Source organism: Mytilus galloprovincialis, chromosome 5, assembly GCF_965363235.1.
Source record: "Mytilus galloprovincialis chromosome 5, xbMytGall1.hap1.1, whole genome shotgun sequence".
In the NCBI taxonomy this organism is placed as follows: domain Eukaryota; kingdom Metazoa; phylum Mollusca; class Bivalvia; order Mytilida; family Mytilidae; genus Mytilus; species Mytilus galloprovincialis.
In genome coordinates, this window is record NC_134842.1 from 32925584 (window position 1) to 32939596 (window position 14013).

General features: G+C 31.6%; 1 protein-coding gene across 1 annotated transcript in view; it reads right to left on the reverse strand.

The window, feature by feature from the left end:
• Positions 1-14013, reverse strand: part of LOC143075635 (atrial natriuretic peptide receptor 1-like) — a 59803-nt gene that overhangs the window by 29842 nt on the left and 15948 nt on the right. The window contains exons 3-8 of the mRNA XM_076251124.1: positions 13094-13257; positions 9470-9722; positions 6817-6962; positions 5489-5644; positions 1773-1908; positions 802-900 (exon numbers count right to left, since the gene is read on the reverse strand). Of these exons, the coding sequence (XP_076107239.1) occupies positions 802-900; positions 1773-1908; positions 5489-5644; positions 6817-6962; positions 9470-9722; positions 13094-13257 (954 nt within the window). The remainder of the gene's footprint in view (positions 1-801; positions 901-1772; positions 1909-5488; positions 5645-6816; positions 6963-9469; positions 9723-13093; positions 13258-14013) is intronic.

Consider the following 14013-nt stretch of genomic DNA (forward strand, 5'->3'; position numbering starts at 1 on the left):
TAAATTGAACGTAAATATTAGCAATATAGAAAAGAAATACATGTTAATGTGTTTAATTGGACGGAAATATTTACAATAAATAATAGAGATAAAAAAAGTATTGAAAATATTGTACACGTCACTAGGATAAACTCATTAATGAAGTGTCCAGTCATTCTTTTGTAAAGTCCTTTGATGACACTGATAGGTGATTAAAAACCAGTAAAAATTAAAACGACAATCATCCTTATCACACACATCTTTAAATAGACTGTCCTAGTGCAAATTAAAACGTAAGCTCCGCCCGATCAGTTGAAATAACATTGGTAATATCAAGTACAAAACTAGCTAGGTGAGCAGATGTGAAGCTGACATAAATAGTTATCAAAGGTACCAGGATTATAATTTAGTACGCCAGACGCGCGTTTCGTCTACACAAGACTCATCAGTGACGCTCACATCAAAATATTATAAAGCCAAACAAGTACAAAGTTGAAGAGCATTGAGGATCCAAAATTCCAAAAAGTTGTGCCAAATACGGCTACGGTAATTTATGCCTGGAATAAGGAAATCCTTAGTTTTTCGAAAAATCCAAAGTTTTGTAAACAGGAAATTTATAAAAATGACACATTATTGATATTCATGTCAACACTGTTTACCGTAAAGAAAAGTTAATAATTTAATGTTAATTGAATGTCATCTGAAACATAGATAATTTTTTCAAGTCTGATTTTTACTTAAAGGGAATTATCTTCTTACACTTCGTTCTTTGTATACCTGAATGATTTATGTTGTGAACAATTAAAGAGCTTGTATGTGAACCTACTGTTAAGGTAAAGTTGTCATCGTCACCGATTTGCTCAAACTTGTAACCTTGTTGTCTGTCGCCATTGCTGTTCAGTGTGATATTTCCAGTTACAGCTGTAAAATTTAATTTTCAATAACGATTGATGTATTAGGTAAATCGATAGTTCCCATACCTTACCAAAGTGCACGAATTTCGCATATTTGAAGAAGTGAAAATGAAAAGCAATTGGGCACTATATATTTTTATTTCTTATTCAATCAAGTGTGAAATATGTTTTGTCAATTTCCGTTTCGTAAAATGTTTGTTTAAGTTTTGTTTAAAAATTAAAAAAAAACTTGATTTGCCTTCGTTTCCAATGCAAAGTTATTTGATGTTTTCCTACTTTCTTATCATCGGAATGGTTCTATTATTTGATTTGACCGATGCGATGTCGGATTTGACCAATGCATTGTCAAATCCGACCAATGAGATATCAGATTTCACCGAACAACATGTCAGGTTCCTTTCTATATTATCTAGCACACAATTGTATAGCTAACAGCCTTCATTACTTAGTGATTTTAGTGATGAAGTATAGCAGTCATTATTCCGAGATAACCATATCATGATCGACCAATCAGAGTTTTGATAATGCACTAGTTATTACCCTGTAGTGGTTTACCGCTCTAGTCTTATATTCTATACATTTTATTGTAACATGAAAAGTCAGAAATTGCTTACCGGGTCACATATGTTCAACCCTGGTTTATAGTTGGATAAATTGTTGTCAATTGGTGGTTTCCGTGTATTGTTATTCCGTTTTTCCCGACTGTATGCACTATGCAATTGTCTGTTTAAGTTAAACCCGGTTTATAGTGGCGTACAATTTGATCAATTGAGATGCCGAATATTTCTTTCTTTTCTGACTGTTCTTCATGCCGTTTTCTATCTGTTAGTTTTTAATGTTTGATTACTCCCTTTGTGTTTTGAAGTATTTCATACTTACTCTGGAACTGGTTTCCCCAAAGACGATGAGCTATCGTTTTTCCATCATGTATATCCGTGTTATTACTAAGTGATAGGTTCAAAGAGAGAGCAAATCCATACATTGCTTCGTATAAATTTGCAGCAGGATATGGTACCTGTTAGTATATGTTTAAAGTTTTTGAATGAAATATATAATAAAATTTTTTACTACAGGCACCTATGAGCTTGTATCACTCACTGGCATCGTCATCAATAGTCTTTTAGAGTAAAATTCAACAGCAAAATAGAAATATTAAGACCGAACTGACAATTTCAGTCATGTTGACGTATTTATCATGTTTATAGATCGTATCAGGCTAACCAGAGTTTTAAGAGTTTTTATTTATCTTTTATAGATTTCAAGATATTAGCTAAAAACGCCAAAAATGTAAAATAATATTATTAAATGACAATAACTCCATCATACGTCGACAAAATATTTCGATAATTTTACTTTCTTGTAGGCCAGATCCTGCTTATCACTTTTGCTATCAAAAGTTTCTATATATATTGTTTCTAAAATAGTTTTAAAGGTAATGGGAAAAATGCATAATTATGGAAAAAGTTGTCATTTAAGGATGCGATGTCAAATGCATACTTCGATTTTTTTATATCTTGTCTTTCACTTCAATTTACTGTTAACAGCTTCTGTCTTTTTATCATTATTATTGAGATATACGGCAAAACTGAAAAAAATAATACCCGGTCAAATTCATCATTAAAGTGCAATTACTCTAATAAGGTGCTGACTGACGCTTTCGATAATATTTAATTATTTGTAGATCTTGTTATTCTGAGCACTGTTGCTACAATGTATTAACAGGGTATGTCTGTGGGGGCGATGTTATATTCGACGGTTAAGGACAATAACTCCTATAAGAAGCCGTCTAACCATTGATCAGATATATATCATCATCCTGAACATATTTCCACTTGTCATATTTCTCTTTCTATAGCGAATTCCAAAGATAAAAGAAACATATGCATTTGAATAGAGAGTTGTCTCATTGGCACTCATACCACATTTTCTTGAATCTATTTGACCCCATCGTTTGTTTTAGCTATGTCGACCATGATTGTCGGCAAGTGGAGTTATCGGACACAATTTTTAAGCTAAATACCCATTGATGATTGTGACCAACTTTGTTTAAATTTGGCCAGTAGTTTCAGAGGAGATGCATGCAGATCTTTGTATAGTTAACTGATGATGGACGACGATGCCAATGACTAACGATGATAGACCACGGTCGGTAAGTGATGGCAAAAGCTCAAACTGGACCATCAGGTCAGGTGAACAAACATCATAAAATATATATATCTAATATTCATTTGAAGTTTTTCACACTTTATTAATGTTTATTACATACTTCTGGCCTCACGGTCATAAAACTTTCGAGCATGATTTTTGTACTCAGACTCGAAAATCAACCAATCAAATTGCTTGATTTAATGTTTCGAGCATGATTTTTGTGCTCCGAGCACTGAGCAAAGTTTTATGCCTTCAAGGCCTGTTATTGCACAACAGCTGAAAGTAGTGTAATTAATCTCTTTTGGCATGCCTTTCAAATTACCAGCAAAAAGTCCAGCTAAGTGTACACGTCTTCTTTTTTCTTTTTAAATGTACATAGATTTACAACAATGACATTCTATAAATTTCGTTCAGCTAAGCGCTTCTCGGAATTTATTTTCATTAGGAACGTGCAACCAACGTTCAAGACCAATTACACACGAAGAGTTTTATAATTCGGCGTGAAGGGATACAAAAGAAGCAAAACTCTTGTACGGCAAACATTGTCTGAAAGAGGAAACCTTAGTTTCGCTGTTTTACAAAAATTTTCATATGATTTTTTTATCAGAAATAATAAACAAGAATATTTTTGCTTCAATATATCTGCGTATCCCCTTTTCTGTATATTGAGGTTAAAATTAGCAGTGGTCCAGTTGTCCAAGACCGGTAGAATTTGCGTCGGACCATTAGATTTTGTCAGCTGGTAGACCAGTAGAAATTTGTCCATAAAATTCCATTCGCAATTTTATTATTGTTTAAGAGAAAATGTACCTTTGAAATCATTTACACAGTAATGGGGTTACTAAGTATTACAATTGGTCAAGTTAATATTAATTGATATCTAGGGATAGCGTCCTTCACAACTACACAAAATGTGGAAACTTTTGGAAAGAGTTAAACCGACGGACAAAAACAAAATAATAAGTGACATGCAAAAGGAAGATCGGAATACAGTTAATGATATTGACTAAAGGAAACGTAAATATCAAAATTATATAGTTGATTGCAATGTACATGTGAAAAATTTGCAGTGACAGACCTAGATAAGAAATGTAACGGGATCATGAACAATAAGAACCGGTCCCGGCTATTGAAATTTGAAACATTTCTGGACACCGCTCAAGACGACCCTACCAGGTATCCTATGTGATGATGTGGAAGACAATGTTGACATTTTTCTGTCCTTGATCCTGATTTTAATAAAGAAAATCATTGAGATTATTAAAGCCTTTATCAAAATCAGGATGGAGACTCTCTCTTTTTCTTGTTTAACATATGTAAAAGAAAGCATGAAAATAAAAGTAAACATCTATCATTTATAAAAGTGTCAAATGAATGTCATTTTTATGGGACCAGTAGATTTTGAGCCGGATCAGTAGATTTTGCAGTCCACTGGTCCGGCTGGCCAGTACACAAAAAGCTTAAACTCTACCCCGGATTGAGTCATACAAAAAGTAGTAAATACATATACAAATGCAATTGAGGTTAAGTAATTCTAAAAAAAACCATGAAAGGTAATATCAATAGTTTAGTAACGTGGTATTAAATGAACGACTATTCGAAGACGAACACCGCTGCATGTACGTGTTCCGGACCAAATGAATATTAGACCATACGCGTATGACATAACCATATGAGTACTTGTTAAATTCATATAATACGACCATACGTCGTTAGTCAGAACGCTTAAGTATATATTCGTTTCGTTATAAACAGGCCGGACCATATGAGTATTAAGACCATAATGGTATTTCCGTCGCACAAACACACAGCTAGGTCTTTGAAACAAAATCGGTAAGTGAAATCCTTTATATTGATGTTTTGGCTGTATTTTTCATGCATCTGCAATCCTATCTTCATTAGAGTCAAATCAAAGCGTCGGTATGATGGTTACCTTGTCATCGGTAAGTTCAAGCTCATGCGTTTTTGTTTGTTTGTTTAATTCTTCCATCTTTAGATATTGTGATGCTGTTCCTTATCATGTACATATTCGATCGCATAGTTAAAGTGAGAAATACATGTTACCCTTTTAATCATATTTACAAAATAAGAATAGAGAGATACCAAGTAGTATATGTTATTGTAAGATCGTATTCTAATATAAGCAAAAACTCTTTGAATAACTAAAAATAATTTGAAGTATCGATACAAAATGGAATAATACACTAAAAGTATGATATAAAAAGGAAGAAGGTTCAATATCCTGAAAGGATCATACTTATGCAATTTTCATCTAAAGTAACTTTTCAACATTTATGAAATTCCTTACCCGAACAATACGCGTATGGTCAGACCATATAAGTAATTACCAATATGTTCAAGACCATACGCGTGTGGTCCAAATACTCGCATGGTCCGGAACATATGTTTACATTAAAATTACCTGAGTAAAAGAAATATGAACTTACTTCTTCATCCTCTGCATATGTATAATTGAATATATCTTGGGATCTCTGTTTGACCTTTTCTATAAACTGTGTGTATTCATACGTCATCGGAGTGTAGTAGGACACAAAAATAACACTTTTGTATGCCTCTTTAACAATAGTATCGTCACTGTTATTCTGAAGAAAAATACATATTTAGTAGCTTATTTTTGATAGTGGTGTGCTTATAAGAATGCTTCTCGTAGGAAACAAGATCCATACTATTTCACTTGCTGTGTCTTGAGTATTCTATTTAAGTTTGTATTGCCTATGTTTTCTATATTATCTGTTGTACATGGCTTTTTTCTATTTGGTTTAGACAATACCTAACGGGTTTTGTGTATTTAATCATGCACGTTTCATTCCCAACAACATGAATTCAAATCCGGTTTTAGTGATTTGTTGAACTGTGCTTGTGTTCGGAATCTTTTCGTTTTTTTTTATGCTGTCATCTACCAGATATTGTTTATATCTATTTCCTTGGGTTCCCTACCTTTCGATTAACCTTTTCTTGCGACAAAAATTCTTTTGGATCGTCTTTGACTAAATTATTTTTTTGAGTTTTTTCATTGAAACTTGATGAATGAATTATATTATTATCTATATGGTTCTAAAATGCGCGAACATAAAAAAAAAATCGTCACCAAATGATACATATATACAATCACACTTTGTGCATATCAAAATATCAACGATTTTTGTTAGGCATTCACGAAAAAAAGTGTTCAAACTAGATACTAGCAAAACACCACAGATATAGTTTACGATTCAGGATCAAAATCTAATATAACGGATTTATAAGAACATTCAAATTATTTATTAAATTTTAAAATCTGGTGTGAAAGCTATACAATTCATTTATGAAACTGAATATTCATTCTAATGTAAAAAAGAATAAAAATCTTCAGAAAAACGATAATAAGACGGTAGTTACATATGGAGTACGATATGCTTGTCCATCTAAAGCACTTGATATCACCCCCAATTCTTGGTGGGATTATTTGTTGCTCAGACTTTAGTTTTTTATGTTGTGTTTTTCTGTTGTTTGTTTTAGCCATGGCGTTGTTTATTTTCAAATTTGAAAGTCCCTTTAAAATCTTTCGCCCCTCTTGCGGATAGGTCTTTTTTAAACGAAATGCACGGCTGGTGTACTTAATTTTTATCCTGGTAACTATGAATAGTTTGATAGAAAACTAATTTTTACAATAAATTTAAAAGGATTTTTGTAATGATGGAAAATGGAAATATTTAAAAAAAAAAAAACAAAAAAAAAAAAAAAACAAATGTTAACTACAGAATAATTTGCTTACCATTTTCCAAGATATGTCGCCAAATATATTTCGTTGTGAGTAGTAGTATATGCATATGAATTGATAATCTCCATTCGTCATTCCCATTTGATGTGCCAAGAGCATTATTTCTCTCAAAGTTTCGCCTCTAACCGCCAAAACAATAACTTGAAAATAAAACCATATATCATTAGAAGATTATAACCGTGTTAATTTAAAAGATAATTGTGTTTAAAGAATTCTAAAATGGTTCGTAAATAAATAGCAATTACTTTCTTTTATGTCAAACATATTTTTAAAAATCTGGAGTTTACTTTATTATTTCAAATCAAGGAACACCGTATTAGTTTTAATAGAAATATTCGTATCAATAAAAGTCAAATACACATTAAAAATGTAAAAAGGTTAATATTTATACCGTTTGCGCATATAGGGGTAACACTGAGTACTTTAGTGACGATTGGAAATGGGATAGATTAATAAAATTAACTGACGGGCGTATATTTATATGGAAGTCATTAAGGTAACACTAGTTTACCAGTGTTTGAATCTCGTATATCAACTTAGACGACAAATCGAGTTAACACACAAATACTGAGGGACCGGACAAAATCCAACGGTAGCGAGAATGGTTGCGTGGAAAAGATTCGAAGACCGACTTTATTGTTGATACTTAAATGATTGCTTAACATCGCCATTCAACATTGTTGATTAAATTTCCTTTTGGTTCAGTTCTTTTAATTCCATCTATCCAAATATCAAACAACAAACAGGAAAAGATTAAATTTCATGTACATTAATTTTCATTGAGTGCAGTCAATAAAAGAACAATTACTAATGTCATTTCTATGTATCAGTTTGGATTTATCAGTCTTAAACTTTATCTGACCTTTTGTGTCAACAGTCTGCAATTTTATTGCTCTAATGTTAACCTTAACTATTGGGTGGTTTTCTGCATTATTGCAAACAGTAAATAGAAGCACACAAGAGAAGCTATTTTACTCTTATTTCAGTAGATCTTTTGAACTAGAATAACTATTTTTGTTTTATAGTATGTCGCATTTTGGTTAATTTTATGGACTCCTCCCTTATGAATTTGGCGTGGAGTTTATTATTTTTGTTAATACTTTTTTGTATCATTATAAGAGGCTTATATTAGACGTCATTAGCAACATATTAAATTACTGACATACGTTTTTCTTTCTCCTCGACATTTATTCATAATTGACACTCGTCTTTTATGTTCTTTTCAAGGAACAAAAATAAATCTATCAATTTATATATATATATAACAACGCTGTAAGAAAATAAGTAATAAATGAAACCAAAAAAATACAAATTCTGTATACCATCTTGAACCGTTTCCGTTGTCTAGAGATAGAGTGCCCGCCTGAAGTATGGGGGAAAATGAAAATTTAACACATGATTATTGTTTATTTTCGCCACGAAGCACGCTAAAATAAGTTAGAGCAAATCAGTTAATTATATCACAATCAAATTTCTCATAAAAAAGGGCAAAAGTAGTGTATAGCTAATCAATAGTCATGAATCGATTAAACGAAAGCAAATCCGGGTTACAAACTAAAACCGAAGGGAACACATCAGCTATAAGAGGAAAACAACAGAACTACAACAAACGTCAACAAACATTAAATGAATAATATCTGGGAAAGATGCCTTAAATGATTAGAAATATTAAAAAACAATTAATCTAAGAACACATTTTAAATATCATGCCTTATCACCTTGCTGGCTATAAACAAAATTTATATTTGATTATTGAGATGGGCAAATCTAGCAATTTTCGATATTTTAATCAGATAATTTGATATGAAAAGTATTGGAAATGACAAATATAATGTATTTTTCAAGCTTATCAAAGATAGAAAATAAGTATTGAATAAGTATGCTGAAATAAATAAAGCAATCGCTTAATAACTTAAGGTGCTACCAAATAGCCCCTTTCTTTTTTGTTTCTGTTGTTTAATTGATTTCCTCTTATGGTTGATGTCCTTCGTAGTCAGTTTGGGATCCTGTTCTGTTTTCTGCTAATCGAATTATGATTTTTGAACAATGGTATACTACTGTTGTCGTTATTTATGGTTTTTTTTTGCGTTTGATTTTGTATCAGTTCTCTTTTACTGTTGTTCCATTGTTTTCCTCTTATAGTTCATGTGTGTCCCTCGGTTTTGGTTTGTAACCCGGACTTTGGTTTTCGCTTTCTCGATTTATGACTTTTGAATAGCAGCATACTACTGTTACCTTTATTTAAGGAGGTACATAACACAACAGGGATTGTGTTAAGTATTAAGTAAAAATCGTCTGAAGGTGTTAATCACGTTCTATTGTTAAGAAAGCTTCTCAATGATAAAAACTAATGAGTGTCAAACTGCTATATATCCAATGAAAATTTTCAGATTAAGTGTGTGATGTTATTATATTGATTTTTTTTATATTTTTGTCAAGTGGGTCAAAATAAATATTTTGTCAACGTTTTATGAAAATTGAACGAGCCAAATAAATGTAAGTCAAGGTGTTTGTAATCATCTTTAACAATTGTATTCTTTTAATTCATACGTATTTAATGAAAAAAGTTAGGACTTTTACTTTCCAACGAGACATATGAATTCACAAGATACAAATACATAAAAAATCGTCTACAATATAAACCCACTTCTTGATTCTGCAGCAACATTTTTCACTATTTCCAGTAATGACATTTCACCCTCTGCGCCATATGTGTGGACTGCTGCAACCGTCATATTTTTATTGGTTGCTATTTCATCGATGGCATCACGTGTCAACATCCAAATCTTATCTACATGAAATTGACTGATGACACTAAAGCGCGTCCATCCAAACGTGTCCATTAATCCTGTCACAGCGAGACCAACCTTGTCAAATGTTCCGAGAAATCTTGTCAATGTCTATAAAGAAATATATAACATAGTTGAACATTTTGAGAAATAAATTTCTGCCTTAATATTGTAATACTAATGTGAAAAAAGGATAATTTTATTTTAAAAGCTGTTATAACAATCTGAAACTATTCGAAAATACGACATCAATTTCCCTGATAAAGAGAGCTCATACCTTACCCGGCTTTGATTATATTTCTGTCCTTTTTGGTTTTATAGGACACTTCATATTTTAAAAGAAGTTTTGTATTAAAAATATTTTAGCCTCCAGTATGAAAGAAAAAAAATAATTGTCGAAATGCAAATCTGGTGCAGTAAAAATTGGTATCGTTGATATTGAGTAAAAGAGTGTTCAAATTAAGAACTCATTATCCAAAACCAAGTTAAATAAAAATTAATTGGCATGAATATATTTAAGTAGAAAAAAGGGATTGTATCTTCTTCTGGGCATTCCACTTTCGTTTTGATGCGAGGTCGTCGACAATGTTTTGGCAACAGCCATTGTTAAATGATTTCTAAGAAGTTAAATAAATGCAATAAAAAACGACACATTTTCGGTTTTCATTTCAATTGGCAACCACGGTTATTCATCGCAGCCAATGTAAAACAAATTGAATAACTACCAATATCCAGGAACATTAATAATCGAAAATTGAAAACCACTTCTATCTAATAAGTTTAGCTCGTTCTGAACCACGAATTACTCGAAGAACAATTTTGAGTGTTAATATTATCATACGATGCATATAATGTTGTCATTTAACGGCATTTTTAACACTGCCATTTATTATATATTATGTAGAATAAGTGACCTTCAATTAACATCTTTAGTTTCTGTAGATCAAAATAAATCATGATAATAACACAACAAGCCATAAAATTCCAAATAATAAGTAGCATTTCAAATTTTTTTTTTACTAACTCCCATTCATTAATTAAAGTTTTCACAGTTAATCGATGTGTTTGTGGATTGATGCAAAAAGTAATATAACATAGTTACCGAACTTGGAGCTCAATTTAAAATGGAATGTCGCTAATCAAAAGGCAACATAAAAAGATTTTTTTTTTATAATTACATGGGAGTCCCTTAAGAACAACTAATTCAGGACTTTCTAAAATCTTATTTACATTTCAACAAATAAAAAATACTTTTGAAACTAAATCATGGCTGTTTGCATACAAGAAGGTAAACGAATGACCATTACATTAAGCCAACTTCTAATTAATAATATACATTAATAGAATACTGGATCCTGTTTAATTTAAGATATAACTTAAAATGAATATTGCACTAAACGTTTTCAATTGCAAGAGCTTATATTTACTACAAGGACATCTTGCTTATGCAACGTAAATATGAAATAAAAACGCGCGTCTGAAATACTATTGCCAAGAACCTTTATTACATTTTTTTTTTAATTTTACATAAGCTGCTTAATAAACTATAATCAGATTACGAATACTAAATATAGCTAGCTGATAAAAATCAAATAAAAAGATTTGCCGTCAATATTTGGTCAATCGATCAGATATTGTTATGTGTTATTGTTATATATTTAACCGAAATGTATCAAGACATTTTTTTGTTTCTTTTTCCATTCTTAACGACTTTGACTTGTGTCTCGACTGTGGCATTTAGTCAAAAGAACAACAGTTCTTAACATATCATGATAGTCATGCAATATATATCATTGTGTATAAACGCTTTATCTTGTGTTTTGTTCTTGTTCATGTTCCCTCTTTTCAGAACTCAAAACCTTGAAACAAGTATTATAAAAAAAAAGGTGAAAACAGGTGGCTCATATAATTAGGAAGACAATAACTTGGTCAACAGGCTCAGTGTGTGCATAAAAACATTTTCTTAGAAAACATATTTTTCGATTGCATTACTGATTGTGATCATCAATGTGTTGTTAATAAATAAACTCATCATAGATACCAGGACTAAATTTAGTATATACGCCAGACGCGTTTCGTCTACAAAAGACTCATCGGTGACGCTCGAATCCAAAGAAGTTAAAAAGGCCAAATAAAGTACGAAGTCGAAGAGTATTGAGGACCAAAATTCCTTAAAGTTTTGCCAAAATACAGCTAAGGTAATCTATGCCTGAGAGAGAGTCACAATAAAGAGTCAATTATAAAATTCTTTTCTCATGATGGATATGTTCGTTTGTAATTGAACACTTTTGTACAAACCTGGTAATAAGTTGAATTCGGTAGGTAAAATTCGGCAATGAACATAAGTTTTACGGTCACCATCACTTCAAGAATAAGTTGACCGATATGGTGTGTCTATGTTTCAAATTACTCCAAGTTTTTGTTGTCTTAGATCTTTTACATCTGTGAATAGTCACCTACTCTTTCAACTTGATCGATTGCGTCATACTTCCTCAGTTTTTGTTGTTTATCTTTGTGTTTACACCCAATGGATGTATGATGTTTGAATACTGGTAAACTACTGTTGTCTCTAATTTACATAAATTGTGTTCATGATGACAATTATTTAGTGTTATACGAGCCTCCCGGATCAATTATGTTTCCGTGGTATGATCTAGTATCTTTTAACATTGCTTTAAGAATGATTAAGACAAAGAAATACTATATCATATTTAATTACATTTGTCCTTTTTATATAATAATGAAACAATAGCAATTGTGACTTATTCGTTTATCGTCATAATGACTTTCTTTCTTTGGACTCATTTTAATCGTCAATATCAGTGCATTACGTTGAAATCTACATGCTTTGAAGTTAACTTCAGTCTTGTATTTATTTGTTACCTAATTGTTCTAGAATAAAGCTTCCTGATTCTTATTTCTTATGCACTTTTCTTTTATCAAATGAGATAAGCTTATTTTTCCACCTTCGATGATGGTCTCATATGATTATATGATATATATAATTAAGAAAACAACAGAGTTGGTATGCCATTGAATTGAATACGTGTTCACTGCTTACATTTTCAATTTTTCCTTATAGAAATTTAACCATATGTTCTGAGTTTGATACGTTATGTTTTGAGGACGTATTGGATGACCATTGTGACGTTGTGTCCGTTTTTGACATATACTAATTAATTGCGCTTTACTTTTTATTTTTTTATTATAACATGAAAGGGTAAACACTTCTTTGTTTCAAAACACATATCTTTATTAGTTTTTTAAGTGTAGTAAATCGAATAAAGTTGCATTTTCTGGATATAGAGCGAAACGAAAAATCACAAAAATACCGAACGCCGAGGAAAATTCAACACAGAAGGTTCCTAATCAAAAACCAAGACTTCTTTGGTAAGTGTCAAGGAGGTATAAGTGAAGTTTCCAAGTTAATTGTTAATTAGGCAGTTTATACATCTTAAACGAATACTAGACTTTTATAATACCTTAAATGTATTCTTGTTAAGCATCTCAGTGTCTTGACAAACTCCCGAGAAACATGGTATATTGTAGTAGGCAGCTAACCGACATACATGACTGCATACTCCTGAGCACTGTGGTCCAATTATCACATGATATTTTGTCTGTGCCAACAAATCACTCGTTCTACCTATCAAAACAATAGAATAAATAAATCAGAAACTAAAAAAACAGAATAAGGAGATATATATGATCGACAATGAGACAACTTCAAAAAAGTAAAAACGCAAAAAATACTGAACTCCAAGAAAAATTTAAAAAGCAAAGTCCCTTATCAAATGGCAAAATCAAAAGCTCAAACACATCAAACCGATACTAAAAGGATTGGAATTTAATCAATAATAGGGCACTGCACGCCTTTTAACAACGAGCAAGACAAGACCCGTATAGAAAATTGACACATGATGAAGTCGTTTGAACAGGAAATGTCAGGAAATGAGAACGAGATTCTTGCTTCAACATTTGGAACATATCCGCGGTCATCTGTGAAGAGATTTTTTAAAAAACAATCATGCGAAAATGTATATAGTACGACGATTTATCAACGCCATTATATATCACAAGTTTCATCGTAGAACTAGCATTTCAAGAAACACCCTTTTCAATTGTAAATTTCAAATTGTTACCTGTTCTATTATCAGGCTCGGACTTAGTTTAAGATCAGTTTTACTGTGCTTATTGATGTGTGTTTAATTATTTTACATTGCCTAGAGGTATAGGGGGAATTATTAGATCTCACAAAAACATGTTTAACCCCGCCGCATTTTTGCACCGGTCCCAAGGTCAAGCCTTTGTGAGTCTTGTATCTTTATTTTTGTCTGGATTCTAAGTTAAGTGTGGCATCTATTTTTTGCTGAACTAATATACATTATTCTTTAGGGACCAG